The 20,431-nt window shown below is 43.9% G+C and overlaps 2 protein-coding genes, 1 long non-coding RNA gene and 1 other non-coding gene across 5 annotated transcripts in view; 2 read left to right on the top strand and 2 right to left on the bottom strand.

The window, feature by feature from the left end:
- The window catches only part of SACM1L (SAC1 like phosphatidylinositide phosphatase), a 68,654-nt gene extending 64,655 nt beyond the window's left edge, over positions 1 to 3,999 (bottom strand). Inside the window, exon 1 of the mRNA XM_037849051.1 lies at positions 3,871 to 3,999. Coding sequence (XP_037704979.1) covers positions 3,871 to 3,899 — 29 coding nt within the window. The 5' untranslated portion in view covers positions 3,900 to 3,999. The remainder of the gene's footprint in view (positions 1 to 3,870) is intronic.
- An 89-nt stretch (positions 4,000 to 4,088) lies between these two features.
- On the top strand, positions 4,089 to 11,834 carry LOC119544034. Its single transcript, XR_005218735.1, has 3 exons — positions 4,089 to 4,807; positions 8,144 to 8,327; positions 9,135 to 11,834. It is a non-coding gene; the product is annotated as an uncharacterized LOC119544034 (long non-coding RNA).
- TRNAR-ACG lies at positions 4,318 to 4,390 on the top strand. Its single transcript has one exon. It is a non-coding gene; the product is annotated as a tRNA-Arg (tRNA).
- LIMD1 (LIM domains containing 1) overlaps positions 8,562 to 20,431 on the bottom strand; it is an 80,694-nt gene continuing 68,824 nt past the window's right edge. For both annotated transcript variants that reach the window (XM_037849004.1, XM_037849014.1), the window contains exons 4-8: positions 18,975 to 19,037; positions 14,946 to 15,076; positions 14,262 to 14,313; positions 13,632 to 13,700; positions 8,562 to 12,453 (exon numbers count right to left, since the gene is read on the bottom strand). In XM_037849004.1, coding sequence (XP_037704932.1) covers positions 12,316 to 12,453; positions 13,632 to 13,700; positions 14,262 to 14,313; positions 14,946 to 15,076; positions 18,975 to 19,037 — 453 coding nt within the window. In that variant the 3' untranslated portion in view covers positions 8,562 to 12,315. The remainder of the gene's footprint in view (positions 12,454 to 13,631; positions 13,701 to 14,261; positions 14,314 to 14,945; positions 15,077 to 18,974; positions 19,038 to 20,431) is intronic.

Genomic DNA, 20,431 nt, shown 5'->3' with positions numbered 1-20,431 from the left:
GATAAGTCTATATGCGGATTTCTCAGAAGAAACCATGGAGGCAAGAAGGAAGTGGTGTGATATATTTAAGATACTGAAAGAGAAAAACCGCCAACCAAGAATCCTATATCCGGCAAAAATGTCCTTTAAATAGGAGGGAGAGTTTAAAATATTCTCTGACAAACAGACAACAAGAGTTTGTGAACAAGATACCTGTTCTACAGGAAATACTAAAGGGAGCACTACAGACAGATAGGAAAAGATAGGAGTGAGAGGTTTGGAACACAATTTTGGGTGATGGTAGCACAGCAATGTAAGTACACTGAACAAAGATCACTGTGAGTATGGTTGAAAGAGGAAGGATAGGAGCATGTGGGATACCAGAAGGAAAGAGGAAAGATAAAGACTGGGACTACATAACTTGGTAAAACCTAGAGTGTTTAACAATTGTGAAAAAATGTACAAATATATATTTCATGAGGGAGAACAAATGAATGTCAACCTTACAAGGTGTTAAAAATAGGGAGTCATCGGGGGAAAAATACAATCAAACTAGAGACTATAATTAACAGAAACATTGTATTATGCTTCCTTTTAAAGTAACAAAGGCAATATACCAAAGCTAAATGCATATAAGAGGGGGACACAAGGGAGGGGTTTGGAACTCTTGGCATTGGTAATGTTTTCTGACTCTACTTTAGTCTACTTTAGTTTAATGCTATCTTTCCTTTTGTTGCTTCCTAGCTGTCAAGTTTTTTCTTTCTTGCTTGCTTTCTTTTTTCTTTTTCTTTTGTATCTCTACCTTCTTTGACTTTTCCTCCTGCTTTGTGGAAGAAGTGGAGATGTCCTTATATAGATAGAGGTGATGGTGGTGAATACATAAATATGTGACTATACAGGGAACCAACAATTGTTTACTTAGGATGGAATGTATGGTGGGTGAACAAAACCATCTTAAAAAAAATTGGGTTGATGAAGAAACCTTGAGGATGCTATATTGAATGAAATAAGTCAAACACACAAGGACAAATATTGCAGGGTCTCACTGATTTGAACTAATTATAATATGTAAACTCATAGACATGAAATATAAGTTACCAGGATATAGAATGAGGCTAAAGAATGAGGAGCAGTTGCTTATTATGAAAAATGTTCAACTAGGTGGAACTTAAATGTTTGGAAATGAACAGAGGTGGTGGTAGCACATTGTGAGAATAACTAACAGTGCTGAATGGCGTGTGAATGTGGTGGAAAGGGGAAGCTCAGAATCATGTATGTCACCAGAAGGAAAGCTGGAGGTTAACAGATGGGAATGTTATAAAACAGTGAACCTTGTGGTGGGCAATGTCCATGATTAACTGTACAAATATTAGAAATCTCTTTCATGAACCAGAACAAATGTATGACGCTATAACTAGAAGTTAATAATAGAGGGGCACATAGGGGAAAAGTATACCTATTGTAAACTATATACTACAGTTAGTAGTATTTTAACATTCTTTCATTAACAGTAACAAACGTACCATAGCAATACCATGAGTCAATAATGGAGGGGGTGGTGGTTAGGGGTATGGGAGGATGTTTCCTTTTTTTGTCTTTATTTCTTTTCTGGGGTAATGAAAACGTTCTACAAATTGAAAAAAAAATTAATTGTGGTGATGGATGCACAGCTGTATGATGGTACCGGGGGCAATTGACTGTACCACTTTGGATCTTTGCATAATTGTATGATATACGAACAATCCCAATTAAAAAAAAAAAAAAAAAAACAAAATCCTCATCACTTTAACATGTAAATAAACCCAATAGCAGTACTTTTGTAATAAAATAATCCAACTATCTCTTTTGTGTAGATCTTTCTTAAAATACATCTCTAGGCATGTTTTTAAAAACGGCTTTTCCTTTGTGCTACTAATTCTTATATAAGAATCAGAAAACAGTTCCACCTCCAAAAGCATCTAAAAAAGAACACTTGGCAGTTTCGAATCTATATCTAAAACCTTGAACAGCATGCCTCAGAGCAGGAAGGGCCAAAACACAAGAGCAGAGACTCAAACTGGCAAACCCCTTGGTAAAAAAAAACAAAGTTGCAAAAAAGTCTTCACATTTACAGAAGCATTCAAAAAGTTCAGGGAAAAAAGTTAAGGACTGAAAATGAGAGAATGACCTTCACATAACCCTAGATTTATTTTTTCACCAAAACAAATTTACGGTTTCCACTTCTCACAAAAATCAATACAAAAACATTATCCTCACCACTTAAGGGACAAATTTCCTTTCCTCTTTTATGGGTACAAAGCTTTTTTTCTTTCTTTTCTTGAGGTCTGGACCGGTGATGTTTAGTGCCCTGGCAGCCTGAAAACAATCATCACAATCTCAAATTCTCCATTCCATTCAATCTTTGCCAAAGGAAAATTCAGCTGCATTCTGTAACCTAACACAGCTGCATGAAGCCAAGGCTCCATATTCCTTAAACACATTTGAGACATGGTGTAGGATCACACTAACCACTTCAGTGACTATCAGATCTACAATAACCCAATTACCCAACAGAGCACACGTGACATTGGCCTGGCCAGTACCCTAATCAAAGAGTGAGCTTCAACACATTCACCTGCAAGGTTATCACCTTGCAGAGGGGGACTGGGAGAGAGTAAGAAAACTGGGGGGAAAATGTGGAGGAAAGTGTGCCACTAGGTAGGGTTCTCAAAGAGAATTACAGTAAACAGAGTGACAGAAGGAGTGGACTGAAGAAAAAAGTAATTATCTACAAAATATCTGATGTCAAGTAGTTGACCTCACTCCCAATTTTACACCCCTAACTTTACACTGAAATGTCCAAAAAATTAATAGTGAGCTTGAGGTTCTGAGCATAAGGAAGTGCCCAAACCACATTTTGATGTACTCATTTCCCTGCAAAGGAAATGTGATATGTAACTACCAAGATATTTTAACTTGTAGGGATGGATAAGTTTCTCAAAATTTACATTTGTTTTTGCTGCCAGACATTCCCAGACTATGGCCAATGGATTTTCAACCATCCTAGAGATAAACATTAAACAGGAAAGAAGTGAATAAAACAGTTATTCCAAGGATATACTTAAAATAAAGCAATGATACGAAAAGTGTGGGAACTGGTAGTAATGCTAAGGATAATACATATTTTTATTTATCCAGAAAAAGCCAAAAGCTCTACAAACATCTATTTTACAACTCTAACAACCAGAACCTATTTCTTAAAGCCTCAAGAAGTTGGCTTTACGGAAAAGTAAATCTACAGTGCCAAAATTCTTAAGATTAGCCTCTGGTTGTCAACATGGATTCAAGAACCCGCTTTCTGCTGGAGCAGTACAAAACTTAAAGCAAAGTAAATATCTTCAGGACCTTAAGAGTACTGATTGTGCTTAAATGCATCCTAAAGACTGTTCAGGGAGATCTCGATGCCCACATAGACTGTAACCCCCAAAAAGGTTTTCAATTGCAGACTCTTAGGTACTGCCATAGGTTCATTAAACAAGAGAAAAGTCATTTTTTCAGGTAAGCCTTATAAATAAATAGAGCAGCCCCCATCACGAAAGTAGGGAAGAACGTGCCCCGGCTACTTGCAAACCAGGCTGCGACTTCGCTATTGCCCACCGCGGACACCGAAGCCAAATCGAGCGGAGAAAGGTCAGTGACACTATCACTCCCGGAACCTGTGGTGACTCGGGCCGGGCCTTGGGGCGGCCAAGCCGCGCGGAGAAGGCGAAGAGGACTAGGGGTTTCCAACCCGACACTCCGCCCCAGGCCCGAGGAGCCCTCCCGGAGGCCGGCAGCCCGCACCTGCCGTCCCGCTCCGCCTGCCGCCCCTCAAGTCCTTTCTGTCAACTGCCTCCAGCCCGCGGGACTCACAGCTTCAGCTGCTCATAGGCCGTCGCCATCCTGCACCACCACCTCCTTCCTCCTCGCTCCAGCTGCCCCGCCCGGTGCCGCCACCTCGGCTACCGCGCTACCGGTCACTCTGGCACGGCGGCCGCAGCGCCCAGCCTTGCCCCACCCTTTCCCCGCCCCGTCCGGGCTACAAGCGAACCGGAGGCGGCCGTGGACAAACTTAGTTTGCTCGCCAGCGAATGCAAGGCGACGCTGCTCGACGCGGCGGATTGGAGCACGCAGACAGCGCACTGATGTAACCGCTGCGGATTGGTGCAGTGCGTTTGCTGGGGAAGATAGGGAAGAGAGAGCTGTGGGTAAGGGCCGCGGCACTCGGCGTAAGGGCAGAATCGGAGTGCGGCTGTTGGGGAGTCGGTAGAGACTGCGTAAGGAGTGAGGGACTATTTCAGTGACAGTGTGACCAATACGGGGCCAGTGGCGCAATGGATAACGCGTCTGACTACGGATCAGAAGATTCTAGGTTCGACTCCTGGCTGGCTCGAGGAGTGCTTTTTTTATTTTTTTTTTTTTCCCCCTCCTACACTGTTGCAGGGTCTCCATTAAAAAGATGACGGCGAAAGTGTGAATTTTAAATAACTTTAATTTTGACGCTCTTTTGCCCGAAATGTCATCCTTTACGATGTATGGAACTCGGAGTTGTCTGAAGTGGTTTGTAAGTTGCAGTGCGCCATATTTTTAATGATGCTCATGGGAATCTCTCCAAATCGGGTTCATTTGGGAAGCACATCTGGAAAGGTGGAAGTTTGGAGTTGGGGAGTGGTGTGGCCGGAGATGAGGTGCCCACCGACACAAAAGCGCATTTAAGAATGCAGGTCCGGCCTTTTTTTCCTTCGTGGTGCAAAAGCTCCCCCCGCACCCCGAACACTGATGAAAAGGGGCGCAGTCCCACTTTACCAAGGTGAGATGGGTTCCAGCTCTAACCCGCCGCGGGGAAGGAAACGCTGCGGTGCGGATATGCGCTTTAAGGCGGGGTGTGGAGGGGTCCGCAAAGTGCTGGAGTCCAAAGACAATCTGGTCCCCAGATTCCTCGGAAAACCTTAAAACATGGGGGTTTTTACAGTAAGAAGGGCCCAGATAATCTAGTATATTATCCCTCATTTTATAGGGCTCGGAGGCCAGGGAAGGCCCGAAGCGTCTGTGGACTCTAACTTGCGAGTGGCTTGCATCACTGGACACTGACAGTCAATCACTGAATCGATCAATGAATTTTTCTAATATAACGTGTTTTCCTAATTATATTAATTACAAAATTTTGGAAAACGTATAAAATTTTTGGGAGTTTTAGAAACTCGAATTCCATCCCGAGATACTTAGAATTAACATGATTTGTTTCCTTTCAGAATTTTTTTTCGTTCCCCACTTATTGATGTGGATCTACTTACACGTGTATTTTTCCAAATTTGTGGTTACACTGGAAATGTCTTGGAGTTCTAATTTTTGCCCTTTAGCTTTTTGTCTAAGATTTAAGATCATTAAATATTCTTTGAAGATATTCCATCAGATAACTATATGATATTTTAAGCATTACCTTATTGTTGGGAATTTGGGTTGTTGCCAGTTTAACACTTTAAAATAATGCTGTGTTGAATTATTTATGGTATGTCTTATAAACTTCTGGAGGTGGAATGATCAGGTAGAAAGACATGGACATTTTTAAAACTTTAATACGTTATTTTCCAATTGCCCTCAAATTTAACCAATATACACTTCCATCAACAGCATTTGTTTCCTTGCTAACCAACACTGGGTATTATAAATTTAATTATAATTTCTTTGCAGTTTTCACAATTGAAAAATAGAACTTCCTTTTACTTATATCTATTACTAGCAAATAATATGTATTTCCTCTTGATGTATACCATTTTTTTCTTAGATTTGTTAGGCTTTTTAATATATTGAGGATAATAACTCTTTGGCTATCCCTCAATTGCAGTCACATTGCAATTATTTTTTCCCAACTTAGTTAACTCTTCCTTTTACTTATAATATTTTTGAAACTACAGTTTTTTTACTTTTAAATATTCGAATTTACTGATATTTCACTTTATGCTTTCTTCTATTGCTTATGTTTTATTCAGATTGTTTTGTTTTTGAATTGTTTTTTCCATTTATTGTAATGCACTTGTAATTTTTGTTGTTGCACATCACAATGTGAAGATCAATTAAGTCATAAAAACTGTCACATTTATTGAGCATGCCAGTCATTGCTCTAGGCTCTTTACTTGAACTAACTCATTCAATCCTTACAACAGTCCCATGAGGTGAGTTCCAATTTTTATTCCCACTTTTACAGATGAGGAAACTGAATTTGCTGGTCATAGAGCAATTAAACGGTGGAGCGGGGATTAGAACCCAAGTCTGTCCTCCTGCCGCCACTGTTGTCCTGCCCCTTGTGGGCTGAGTGCAGAGGGAACCAAGTGAGTGGGCTCAAGGCCTGTTCCCTGTCTTGGAATGGATGGTCACATGTGCTACTCGCCCCTCCTCCTGCTGATTGGCACTCAGCAGATGTCGTTTCTATTCCTGATCACACCTCTTTTCAACAGCTCTGAACTCTTGGAGGTTTCCTCTCCTTTAATAATATGGATATTAAGTTGCAGTGTCTCCTAAGACTTCAGGAAAAGAATGCTTCCAGCTGAACATGGCTGACTCTCTAAACAAGTCACCATGTACAAGAAACAGACAGAAAGGTCGACCTTTTTCCTCTCAGTTGTGCAGTGTAAACTGAGACCTTTGTGAACATCCAATGAGAATTAAAAATGGAAACGAATCCAAGCAGAAGCAAGCTTTCCCCTAGGGTTTTTGAAGGCCAAACAAGCCAAAATTGGATTCTAAGGGAAGCACTGTTCAGAGTAAGAAATCAGCCAAGGATGATAAAGTTGACATCTTTGTAATTTCCTATAGTGAAATTATATTACTGATATAAATACAAATGGAATTTTTTTAGCCTCCCCATAAAGAAAGTTCAAGTTGCTGCTGAAGCTTATTTGTACCATCCAATTGATCTCTATAACTCACTTTTAGATCCATGCTTCTGCAAGAGTGGGCCTCCCAAATGCAGCTCTCGTACAGATCTTTGCTCTGTTGTCTGCTGTGGCCTCTGCCTGCTGTGGACCAGGTCCCCTTGGGGAATGCAGGGCCACAGGTGCCTGTCCTTGATCAGTTGGAAGGACATGTGTGTAACCATGCGGTGGGAGTGCCTTGGGCTGCCTTACATACCTGGGACAGCCACATGACTGAGGCCTTCTAGAAGTGGGAGCTCTTCCTGGACCAGAATTCTTTAGCTTCTTTTCTTTACATACAGGATCCTGGTATACCTACTCTGATTTTTGTCACCCAGAGTCTAAGGTCCCAATCATTTTGAGATATGAAGCATTTCTGCTTTTATTCCAGGGAAAATGCAAACACTACTTATTGTAATGCTTGAAAGAAAGAACTAATACTCCAGGGAGATTCTTTCATTTCCACCAAAAACAAAAAACAAAAAGTTTGCCAGTCCTTGAGGTAGGCTGAATAATGCCCCCTCCCCTGAAAGATGTCCATGTTCTAATCCCCCGGACCCATGAATATATTATCTTACAAGGCAAAAGGGGCTTTGCAGAAGTGCTTAGGTTAATTGATTAGGTTGAGATGGGGAGATTATCCTGGATTATCTGGGTGGGCCCAATGTATTCACAAGGGTCTTTATAAGGGGGACAGGAGGGTGAGGGAGACAGGAGGTGTAAAAACAGAAGCAGAGGTAGCCAAGGGCCAAGGAATTCAGGTGGCCTCTAGAAGCTGAAAAGGCCAAAAATGGATTCTCCCCTAGAGCCTCCAGAAGGAATGCAGCTCTACTGACAGCTTGATTTTACCCCTTTAAGACCCATTGTCGACTTCAGATCTCCAGGGCTATAAGATAATGAATCTGTTTTAAGCCACTAAGTTTGTGGTAATTTGTTACAGTAGCAATAGGAAAGTAGTACACATACCAACAGAGAACAGCTATAGGCTCCCCACAGTCTCCAAATAGTTTTAGGCTACACAGCTTTAATGAACAAACACCCATGACATCTTCCACTTCCAAGTTCAGGATGTCATGTTGGTAGCCTGAAATAGCCATTGTGAGAGTAATTACATCATAGAAATTGGCAAACACTACAGATCAGGGCTTTTTATATTTCCCCCAGAAAGCTAGTTTACCAGCACACCACAGCCCCAGACCACTTTCCCCCCTTGATTACATTTTCTTCCCTTGTAGCACCAGAGCCATAGGCAAATAGCGGCCCATTCTGTAAAATCAGAAGTGCTCCTTCATCAATTGAAAAGCTTTACTTTGGTGTAAGGCACCATGATCATCAACACCTTCGCTTTCTGTTTTCCTTCGTCCTTGGCAGCCATGGGAACTAAATCAAAGCCCTAAACAAGCCTCTGGAGCTATTGCTGTAAGTAGTAAACTGTCCTTTGTCTCTGACCTAGGAGTCTCATAACTTGTCAGGACTCATGAAACCATGGTAGGCTAACTTATTAGCTTACATGTAGGGTAAAATCTCAGACTGCCACAGTTCTTGATTCCCATGTGTTCCTTTTTAAGAATCCAGAGCTCTAAAAGACCAAATCCAGTTAGCAAAAAGTACCATCTGCTTACCATACATACAAAAAAAACCCAGTAAACCTCATTATGTTAGAGAGCACTTTAATAGTCTACAGATTGATGCAGTTTTATGGTCATATTTTGAAAAAACTTATAACAGTAAATTTTTTAATAATTTTATAGGAATGGTATTTTGAATAATTTTATAGTAAAAGAAGAAATACAGAGGAAAATAATTTCCCTGCACAATGAAATTTTCATACACTATTTGGAAACTTCCCACATCTGTCCAGTTCTGGCTCAGAACAATAGATAACTAACATTTTATTCATTTTTTCCTACTACTTTAAAAAGTTACTTGACATAGTAACTGAGAAATTAGGACTTATTCCTGGCAAAGAATTTGGTTTCCTGGCAGACAGAGTTTTAACAAGTTTATCAGGCAGCAATGATCTGGGGGCACCATGTCTTGCATACATCCCTTGCAAGGAAACCAGCAGTTCTCACAGCTCTCTTCCTTTTCACTCATATGGGAAATGGCACCACAAAGTAGCCTTTGAAGGACTGCAAAGGATTGTGAATCCCAAATTCTTCTCTCAAGTCCTAATGTTTCTGTTTTTCATTTTGTCACTGTGGCATGTGTCCATGGCTCTTGAAGGTCAGCAAAACTTGATTATCCCATCACCATCCAAGACTCACCCACATAACCTCAGTGGACTCTGCTGAAAGAGGATTTCACTACAGCACTCACAATGTGGAGAAACGGAAAATCCCACTGCCATTTGTTGGCAACGGCCTGAATAGGACTAAATGCCCTTGTGTGGTAACAGATGAATAAAACACTCTTTACCCAACAAGAGATGGGGAAATAACATCAACTTTTTTTTTTTTTGGATGCTACTTCTAATTGAAATGCCAGCGGTTACTGGCCTCAGGAGTGTGACTTGCAGGAGTGTGAGAAGAGAGAATTCTGGTATAGTAGGCCAAACCGGATTATTGGCTTTTCTCAGACCACCCAGGCAGTTTTTGAATGTCCCAAACTGGAGGGGGTTGGGGGGAGGGAAAAATAGTCCAGGAGATGAAAAAAAAAAGCAAATGGGCAAAATGAGGAAAGAAGGCTGGCTATGAAGTCTGGAATCGGGCCACAGTACTCCTCCTTTTCTCCAGAGCCCAACAGTTGTCTTGGGAACTCAAAAAGGTCTCTGCTCTACTTTTAAAACAAACATTAACTCTGATTTACCAGGTACTTGTGTTTTCTTTCTAAGTACCCATAAATAGAATCCCATTGTAGTTCCATTTGGCTAATAATTTATATAATGTTTAAAATAACAGATAGGTGGATACCTCTTCATGACTTTTATGCAAGGGTCTGAGGAGTGGCATGCTTACAAGAGAAACAAAACCTACGCAGGAATCCTACCCATGTACCCTCTCCAGGGAAAGTGACAATGAGAGAAGTCTACTTCTAGAATTTCTAGGATGCCTGGAAATTCTCTCATTGTTCTTCAATGCTATAAAATGGCATAATTGCCAAGATATCTGAATCACTTCAGTCAAGTCCACTTTTAAAAATTCATTTCCACAATTAAATACAGATTGTTAACTACCCAATTTGCAAGCAAATCCCTGCTTTTCCTAAATGTGGCTCCAAGACAATTTTCTTCACTCTGCTTGACTTGAAAGCAGAGCAAAGTTCTGCTGACAAGGCCAGAAACATTCCTAGGTTGGTGGAGGCAGGTTAAGATATAGCCACTGGCTTCATTTAGCCCACAGCCTTGCTAAATGGTGGGAAGAAACAGGTGCAACCCTAAGTTCGTTGGGCTCAGCCCCTTGCACTTACAGGGTTTCACAAGCCTGAGCCTGTGAAAAGGAACCAAGGAAAGCACATAGCCAGGCTAAAGTGACACTTGGCCAAAGGATTCCGACAGAATGAATGTAATAAAAATGGAAAAAACAATCCATTGTGCCAAAAAGTTCCTAAAGGCAACTGCTATCAAACAAGTCAAGCATGGCCTAGAAGTGGGACCGGGCCCAGTGAAAAGTCTGTAAGTTCACATGTGCCTGTGGGCTTCACCGACCACCCTCCGCGATCCCAGCTGCCTGGTCCTCTTGCTCTGGGTGTGAGGTGAGATGGCTGAGTGCAGCCCAGAGCCCAGTGCTCCCAACCTGGCTGGCAAAGGCAAGCTGCTCCCTAGCCCTGTGCCACCAACTCATGGGCCCTTCTGCAAAGACGGAGACAAACAGCAGACAGCTCTTTTTTTTTTTGATGCTACTTCTAATTGAAATGCCAATGGTTACTGGCCTTTGGCCTTAGGAGTGTGACTTGCAGGGCAAATTTCGTGTCTTCCATGCAAACGTGGCCTTGAAATCTTGCCAGTATGTAGCCCTCCCTTAGCCCTTGCCAACCCGGGAGCCAGAATGAAATGCACATGGCAACAGTACTGAATTTAAATCGGATCTATTCCCAACTGACCTTTAGTTAAGATCCTAGTGTCCTGACACACCAGAGTCCTGTCTGGGTGAAGCCAGTGATTCCTAACACACCCAAGAAGGTATATGAGCCCAGTGTGATGGCCTGATCCCTCCTTCATCTGCAATGGGCGAAGCTCTATCAGTGAGGTATTTTTGTGTGTGTGAAGACTGAAAGTGAGGGAGAAAACATCAAAAAACAGACAAAAGCAGTGTACCTTATACTGGTTTCTTCAAACATAATGCCTGGGCCAAAAATTGGGCAAGAGAGAAACGGGTGAAATGAGTAAGATAAGTTATCCTGAGGCACTTCCTCCATTGCTAGCTTAGAGATCTCACACACACAAAACACTCTCGTCATTTATCAGAGGGTCTCTCTCGGTATTCAGGCAGGACTTCCAGAAAGCCTGTTTTTTAATAAGTTAAAAGAGCCGCAAGAGATGTTCCCTAATGGGATCCTGAGACCTGTCATTGGGGAGTGGCTCCAAAGTCACAGACTCTGGAGAGCTCCAGAGAGGGGGAAAAAAGAAGCACAGACAGGTGGGCAAAAGAGGCCTGGTGCCTGCACCAAGTCCTTCTCCCAAAGCCAGCTTTGCTCAAAACAGGGCAAATCTCCTTAGGGCCCCCACTGCCTTTGGGGGAGTGAAGATATGCAGGAGCACACACAATGCTGTCAGTGTACAAGGAGGAAATCCTGCCTCGCTTATTTCAAAACTTGGTTCTGGTTCACCAAGTAAATTCTTCCTACGATACAAATCACATGTCAGAGCTTCCCTCTTGCCACAACACAATTCAAACATACAGCCAGTCTAGAGAAGGATGAGGCTCTGGGGCGGAAGGAAGTCTTAAATTGAGTTCTGTGTGTGTATGTGTATTTGCGTGGGGTGTATGTGTGTGGGGTGGGGGTGGCGGGGTGGGTGGGGATGGGTGGGTGTTTAGGTGCAAGTATTTTCCTAAATGGATGACAAAAGGGTTGAATGCATTGGCAGCTGAATTTTCTCTTCAGGGGATATTGCAAAATATGCTCAACACAAACCTCTCCCTTTGAAGCATGAATTATTCCCCGAAGGGACAGGAAGGTCTGTTCAGTTTCATTGCTGCCATCTTGCCATGTGCCTGCTGGAGCGTCTTCCTGAGTAATCTGATGATGGTGTGACAGCGGGGAAGGGCACAAGGAAAATACACATTCCAGACAGGTAAGGTTTCACCTCCCTGAACAGGCACTCCACATAAACCTGCGGGATCTCACGTGCCCACCCCTCTTCTCCCCACCCCAATTCCACTCCAGGGGCAACTGGAAATTCCTCAGCAGATGTCTCATGGGGAAGCCTCAGCTTTGCATCCGCCATGACGTCTGTAAGAGGCTCTGACTAGAAGTGGTGCTGGTGAAGTGCTGCTGACGAGGGGCCTTTCTGCAGCCTCTTGACGTGGCAGGAGTGACAGAACAGGTGGTCCTCCAGCGGGTAGCAGCGGCGGCCATCTTCATCATTGAGCTCCAGGCCACAGTCCTATGGGGGAAGGCAGAAACATCCAGTGGAAACAAAGCAAAACAAAACCAACTGCAGGGCCGACCCAAAGGCCACAGCCCCTGAAACACACAGCTCCAGCCCAGTGAGGGTGTGGCCTGCACCGTTCCCCACAGGAGCCACAAGCCACATATCTATCAAGTACGTGAAATGTGGCTGGTAGAAACTGAGATGTGCTCTTGGTGTAAAACACACCCCAGATTTTGAAGACTGAGGGCAAGAAATGATGTAAAATATCTCAATTTTTTATCTTGATTGCATGTTGAGATGAGAATATTTTGGATATACTGGGTTTAAATAAAATATTAATCCCACCTGTTCCTTTTTACTTTTTTAATATGTGGCTGACAGGAAACTTAAAATGACCCATGGCTTGAATTTGTGGGTCTCCTAATTCCTGGCCAGCGCAAACATCTTCACCTTTTTCTCCAGGCACCAGGGTGCCACTGACAGTGGCTCCCACCTATTCAGTGCTGGCAGTGGGATCAAGCTGTGTGTCCCCCACACCCCCATCCTCCCCACCCACAGGGTCACTAAATGAATCTAATCTCCTTCCATGGGTGAGTCCACTTAATTCTGGCTGACACTCCACAGGAGGCCAAAGCGTATGCACCCTTCACCAGGGCTGGGGAGGGAGTGGGGGGACAACCCTGGCTTTCCTGACAGTCACTGGGCACCTGTGGCTCCTTCAGCCTGGGGTGTGACAGAGAAGGGGCAGACGGGCCCTACCCACCTTTACACCACTCGAGATGCCTGTTTCCAGGGAGGAGGGGTGGTTTCTTCATGATTTCCAGGGCTTGGCTGGGAAAGGAGCTCCTAGCAAACCACACCACCTGTCTGACAATCTGACCCCCAAACCGGACCTAAAACTCATGGCTCCACATTATGCTCCTAACTCTGTACCTAGCAGGAATGGCCACTACGACAATTTCAGGGCTTGACAATTCCAAATGTGGAGAAAATAGTAAAGACTTTCATAACCCAGACATCAGCATCCTCTCCCACCCCACTCCCCTTCAGGGTTCACCCATTTTCTACATCAGCTCTGGAGGGCAAATGCTTGCCAGAGTCTTGCTGACCATCTCATGCCCCATCCAAGCAGGGCAGCGTTTCTCTTGACATCTAAGCTGGGCTCCGGGGGCCCAGTGGAGGGGGCCTACCTCACAGTGGTAGCACTCCACGTGGTAGTCTCTGTCCATGGACACAACACGGATGGTCTCATCTGAGCCCTGGGACCAAAGCAAAGCAACAGCTCAAGGAACAGGGCTAGTCAGAGGCCTATGGGGCTCCACACATGGGGGGGGATGGGGGGAGGACTGTGAGGTAACAGGTATGTAGCCTTAGCAGAGTATAAATCAGTAGGGGATCCTAACACTTGTCAGAAAAAGAGCAAATTTAGCTGATGGAAGAGGAAGGGGGAATGATACTAGCCCTAATTTTTGGAATGCCAGAGTCAACAGTGAAAAACCAAAACCCACGTGGGCATTTGTTCTTCAAAAAAAATGAATAAAAGACAAGCTCTCCAGCTCATCTCCTAATCTAGGAGTTAGCATCAAGTAAGAGAATTGACTTGAGTATAAAGACAAATAGGGTGCGAGGAAGGCACTGGGCTGGGGCAGCCAGCCAAGGAGAAAGGGGCTGCTTGGTGAGGACACTATTTATCTCAGAGGTCAGATTCTAGGAGGATTTTTTAAAAAGGTGTAAGGACAGGACACTGAGCTTATAAATGACCCTAGGGAGATACTCAAGTCTTGGAAGATGTCAGGGACATGTTTGAAAAAACATCTTACCTCTGGTGGAAGGATAGGGAGCCCACAGGCTGCACACTTGGGGGCCAACACCCTGGGGGGAGGAAGCAAAGAAGTAGTGAAAAGCATATCTTGGTGTTTCTGGGTGGCAAGGCCCAGAATAAACCCCATACACAGAGCTTCAGTGAAACTTTCTCGCCAGCCCTGCTTTCTATCCATTGCTCTTCTCTTGCATTCTTTCAGCCCTCATATGACGACGGGAGCCTGGCTCAACTCTGGGGTATTCTTAAAAATTGCTCTGGAATTATTCCCCAGTTATAACATCTGGCTCCCCTAACTCTACTTAGGGTACAGCCCAAACCTCTGTTTGTTTATCAGACCCAGGTCAACCAAGAGTGATGGAAATCAACATCAAATTGATGCCTTTTGAAGTTAGGTGAAGCTGGAACCTCAGGGTTTGACGGATCCTCCTGAGTCTGGGTATAGTTTGTTTTGGTTTCTGTTTTTTCTCTAAATATGATTCTTGAGCCAGTTCCCATCTGCACTGCTACCGTGCGACCTCCCAAGGCCCTGCTGCAACCCTCCAAATGATTAAGCCCTTGCTGGACCTGTGGATTAATGGTGCAGGCAGCTTACACCCAGCCTTCAACAAGTTTCCACCTTTCGCTCTCCTGAGATCAAGGTGGTTTGTGCATGCGGTTCCTCTCCACTCCTGGCCCTCCTTACTTGTGGTAATCTCGGACACAGTAGATCTTGTTCTCTGAGTCAACAGTGAAGGGAACCCCATCCAAACATTCATTACAGATGACACAGCGGAAACAGCCAGGGTGGTAGGACTTCCCCAGGGCCTGCAGGATCTGGAGGCATAAATGGAGAGAGGCCAAGACTTAACAGGGATCACGGGAGGAAGGGACATGGAAGGCAGAAAAACACATAGGGCCAAGGAGTCATATGAGCAGTCATGTGCATGGAACTTACTCCTTGTGGAGCAGAGAAGGTCAATCTATTTAGATGTGGAAACAGGAAGAGAGCAGAGAGCAAATAGAGATCTTTCTCCTGTATTTGACAAACCTCTCACAGGGTCTCTAGAGTCAGGAGGGAATTTAGAGGGGTCCCTACCAATCCCTCTTTCAGGGCAGAAGCTCTGTTATGGTTCTTTCCATAAAAAAAGTTGTGATGTGATTGGAGTCACTTCCAGGGCCGAAACCCATCAAGAAGAGGCAGGGAATAATGCAAAGCAGAGCCACCAAAGGGTCCATACCAGATTGGGAAGCAGCGACTACATGGATTGACTACATGGAAAGATCAAAGGAAATTCTACATGGTAATGGCAGAACTCAGAAAAACCTCTTAACTTCTGCCTTCTCAGTGCCCCTCTGTCCAGCTTTGACTTGGCAGCATTATCATCTAGAAGGCATAACTCAACCCATCAGCATTTCAAATCCAAGTGAAAGCAAAGCCCCCTTTTTTTGTTGTTTTAATACATGATGAAACCTTCTTCCTCTCAGCGTCATTTGATCTGCATCTGACACCTGGAACTGCTACAGCCATCCCAAAACTAGGACAGAGCCAAGGCTCAGAGGGTGGCAGAGAAAAGGGAGAGAAAGAACATCCTTGGTGATGTCAATGAGTAGCTGCATTCACGCAACATGGAATCATCTACCTCCAAACTCTTAAGTGAGAGCAAATATTTTCCTTAAGTCAGCAGTTCTCAAACTGTGGTCCCCAACCCGCAGCATCAACACCACTTGGGAGCATGTTGGAAATGCACATTCTCAGGCCCCCCAGACCTCCTGAATTAGTGTTTTAACCAGCCCCCCAGTGATCCTGATGCACATTAAGGGTTAAGAACCGATGGTTTTAGTGAAAATAAGCCAGGGTTTAATATAATTTGTAGTTGAACACATCTTCACTGACTCAAGAGTAGATTCAGTCTTGCAGTGACCTGTGCGAGGAACTTTAGCATCAACAACTGAACTACACAATCAGCATGAGCAAAGATGTGTCCAAACACCCATCTACAAAGAAACATAGAGGGGTCATTGGGATCCTGCACAGAAATCCTTCCTACAGGCAGAAAGAAGCTTGTCCGTAAGCTATGAAACCTGTGGGGAACATGTACTGCATTCTGGCTCCCTCCCTGGCCAGGATGCTGTCTCCAAGGGGTAATGCCACCTGCACCTACTCCAGCCAAGGAGTGGATGGACTTTGTGCTATTCTAGCTCTCCTCTGAAACAATAGTTGCCTGGCTCAGCTTTCAAGCTTCCTTGTTCCCTCCTGGGTTTTACTAACCTTTGAGGCCCCTCTCAATCTGCAGTAAGCTGCCAACATAGGGAGAACCAGCTAGGCCTCCAAAGTCCATTTGGTAATTTGGACCTTGGAATGCACATTGCCCCTCCCCCCATGAATGCTGTTCTTGACATTAACCTTAAAATTAACTTAACCCCCACTGTGCTGAAGGTATGGTATGACAACAGTGGTATCTGAACCAACAGTGGTATCTGATGGTATCTTTCTTTGCATTATTAAAATTCCTGGTTAACGCCTAAGGGTTCTATCTTTAAAACAGGATGTCACTACCAGACAGACATTCCCTACAAGTTTTCAAGTCCTTGAGAAGTGTTGGGGTGGTTTGTCATGCAATGATAGACATGAAACACCCTGAAACCCAACAAAATCTTAGGACATCAAGCACTAAGACTAGGGTATAATCATGCTCAGAGTTTGAGCACTGTGGACCTCATAGGCAGTGGGTTTGTTAAAAGGACCCTCAAAATAAGAACAAATTCTGCTAAAGAAATGGAGCCCTAGAGTCTGGCAGGCACTCAGCGGAGGTGGGGGTGAGGGTATATGGCTCTTGCCTGCTTTCCACTGAGGGAGGAGGAGGAGAGCCATGTTCCCCGGGAAGGCCGTGGCTACTAATGAGGACACATCCCTGCTAATGAGCTAAGCTGTGCCATGGTCTGTCAAAGTCCAGATGACAGCAGGTACTCTTCACGAATAGGCAGGGCTCTGGGACCTTGTCGTTTTATAAATGCTAGTATAAAACCAACAGAAAGGAGTGTTCAGGTCCACCAAAGAAATGCACAAAAATGTTCATGGTAACTTTATTCTTAAAAGCCCCAAACTATAAGTCACCCAAATCCCCACTGGCAATGATAAATAAACTATGGTATATCCACATAATGGAAGTATACTTAGCTATGAAAAGGAATGCACTACTGATAAAACAACAACATGGATGGATCTCAAAAACATTTTACTGAGAGAAAGGACACTCAAAAGAAGCTCCAGAACCAGCAAAATGAATCTGTGGCAATAGAGGTCAAAACAGTGGTTACCTTTGTGGGAGGGGGCTTTGATTGCGAGGGGGACATGAAGGAACTTTCTGGGGTGTGAGAAATGTTCTACCCCTACACACTGGGTATGTGCATATGTAAAAAATCCATCCAGTTAATTCCCAATAAAAAGGTAAGAGAAAATTTGAAAGGATTTTCAATAGCACTTCTTTGGGAGAAGGGAATAAACCAGTCAGCTTAGAGAGATTTAATTTTTCAAAATAAAAGAATGCCACATGATCATTTCCTCTGACCAGAATATTGAAGGCATTCTTAACGGCTAGTCTCTGATGGTGAACAATCTGATCCCTAATCAGGATGGAACTCTGTATTTATTAACTTCACAACCTCATCTTAAAGGAGGCCAGGAAGGAAAAATCTCTCTACTTCTGCTGGTATGATTCTGTTACATACCTCAGAAAAGACCATATTCTGTTAATCCCTTCTTGTGGGTGCAGACCTATTGTGGGTGAGACCTTTTGGTTAGGCTATTTCAGTTGAGATGTGACTCAGCCCATTCAAGATGGGGCTTAATCCTTTACTGGAGTCCTCTGTGAAGAGGATAAAAGAGAGTAAAAGCCCAGAGAGCTTAGAAAGAAATGCCCAGAAACATGTGAAGACAGCCTTTGAAATCAGACCAGCAGATGTCACCATGTGCCTTCCCATGGGACAGGAACCCTGGATGTCAGCAGCCTTTCTTCAGAGAAGACAGCCTCTTGCTGATGCCTTAATTTGGACATTTTCATGGCCTTACAACTATAAATTTGTAACCTAATAAAACCCCATCGAAAAAGCCAACCCATTTCTGGTATATTGCATTCCAGCAGCTTTAGCAAACTGAAACACAGAAGAGATAACAATACTGATGCCTGAGGCGACCCCAGAGGGAAAGTGGCTGAGCAAGAAAGGAATGTATAAAATCTGCTCCATTTTCCTCTGTCTCAGAACTAAACAACAGGCCCCCAAAACTCATCTTAGGATGGCTTGAGCCAGGCAGAAGCTGGGGGCAGAAACAACCAGGTTCATCTGAATTTCTGCACCTGACTCCAAGGAGCTGAGATTTCTGCAGTAAAAATAGGCTCCATTTTGCATCCCACTTGGGACACTACAAGGATCACACAGCGAAATCAGAGAGAGGAGGTCTGCATGATCCAAACAGACCAAAGAAGGAGGTGCATTACCAGAAACACTGTGCAGTCTGGTGGGTCAAGGATGCAAATACCAATAAAGGTAAACAATGTGGGCTCTATTAAGAGCAAGCAAACTGCATGCATGGGGCCGTCTTTCAATAAAACCAGCTGTAACCACAAATTAAGATAAGAAACACTGTTCTCAATTATTAATTTCTTTTTTAGCTGAATGCACCTCCCCCCCGCAACCCACCATGCTTTTATCTTGTTCAGCTGGCTCTACTCACCATATCCATTATCAGATGGCCACATAGAAAACACCTATCAGCAGACTGCTGGAAACCAGAGTACTGCAGAGGTAAGAGAAAAGAAAGTTAAGCCCAGGCAAGGAGGATAAGTCCAGCCACTTCCCCACCAGTCAGGAGGCTAACAAGGAACTTCTCAAGAAGAGTCATTCTGTGCAGGAATCTGTCATTTCCCCCAAGGACAACGCTGCTGTGTGACGAGTCGTGGAGTATCTTCTGTTGCAAAAGCCATTTCTACCACCTTCCTCCCCGCTCTAGAATTTACTTTTATGTGCCAAGCTGGGAGGGGAGCAAATGTAATACAAATACTAATACCACTCACCATGACAACAACTGCATCTGACCACCCACCAGTGTCATGCTTTGTTGTAAGAGACTGTACATAGAAAGCTCTCATCTCTAACCCAGTGGCTCTCAAAGAGGAGTTCTCTGGCATCATCTGGGAAGTTGTAAGAAATGTAAATTCTCAGACCCACCCCAGACCTACTGAATTTGAAACTCTGGGGGTGGGGCCATGTGTTGGTTAAGTTCCTGTGTCACCTTGGCTAGTTTGCCTGGAATACGGGAGATCCCCTAGGGCATCTCATAGTACTGCCATGCACTATGATTAAAGTCAATGGAAAACTGCAACAACCCAACCCAGGTAGGACTACTAATGGTTCAGAAATGTCAGGAATGAAGGTTTCAGTCCTCCACCAGGCAAAGAACCACAGCCAGCTAAGGTCTTTGCTGAAGGTAAAGGGAATACAAAATGGGCAGTGGAAGATGGTAGTTATAAAACATGAGCTATATGTTACTGCAAAGGAGAGGCTAAACCTGCTTATAATTGTGCCTAAGAGTCTCCCCGAGTACCTCTTTGTTGGTCAGATGTGGCCCTCTCTCTCTAGCTAAGCCAGCTTGGCAGGTGAACTCACTGCCCTCCCTGCTACGTGGGATCTGACTCTCGGGGGTGTAAATCTCCCTGGCAACACGGGATATGACTCCCAGGGATGAATTTGGACCTGACATCATGGGATTGAGAACATCTTCTTGACCAAAAAGGGGATGCAAATGAAAGAAAATAAAGTTTCAGTGGCTGAGAGATTCCAAATGGAGTTGAGAGGTCACTCTGGAGGGCATTCTTATGCACTATACAGATAACGCTTTTTAGGCTTTAATGCACTGGAATAGCTAGAAGTAAATACCTTAAACTATCAAACTGCAACCCCGTAGCCCACTCTTGAAGACGATTTATAGCAATGTAGCTTACAAGGAGTGACAGTGTGATTGTGAAAGCTTTGTGGATCACATTCCCTTTATCCAGTGTAGGGATGAATGAGTAGAAAAATTGGGACAAAAAACTAAATGAAAAATAGGATGGGAGTGGGGGGATAATTTGGGTGTTCTTTTTTATTTATTTTTATTCTTCTTTTTACTTTTTCTGGTACAAGGAAAATGTT

Source organism: Choloepus didactylus, chromosome 1 (genome assembly GCF_015220235.1).
Source record: "Choloepus didactylus isolate mChoDid1 chromosome 1, mChoDid1.pri, whole genome shotgun sequence".
NCBI lineage: Eukaryota > Metazoa > Chordata > Mammalia > Pilosa > Megalonychidae > Choloepus > Choloepus didactylus.
The sequence above is the reverse complement of the archived record's forward strand: the minus strand, read 5'-3'. Positions and strand labels throughout refer to the sequence as shown.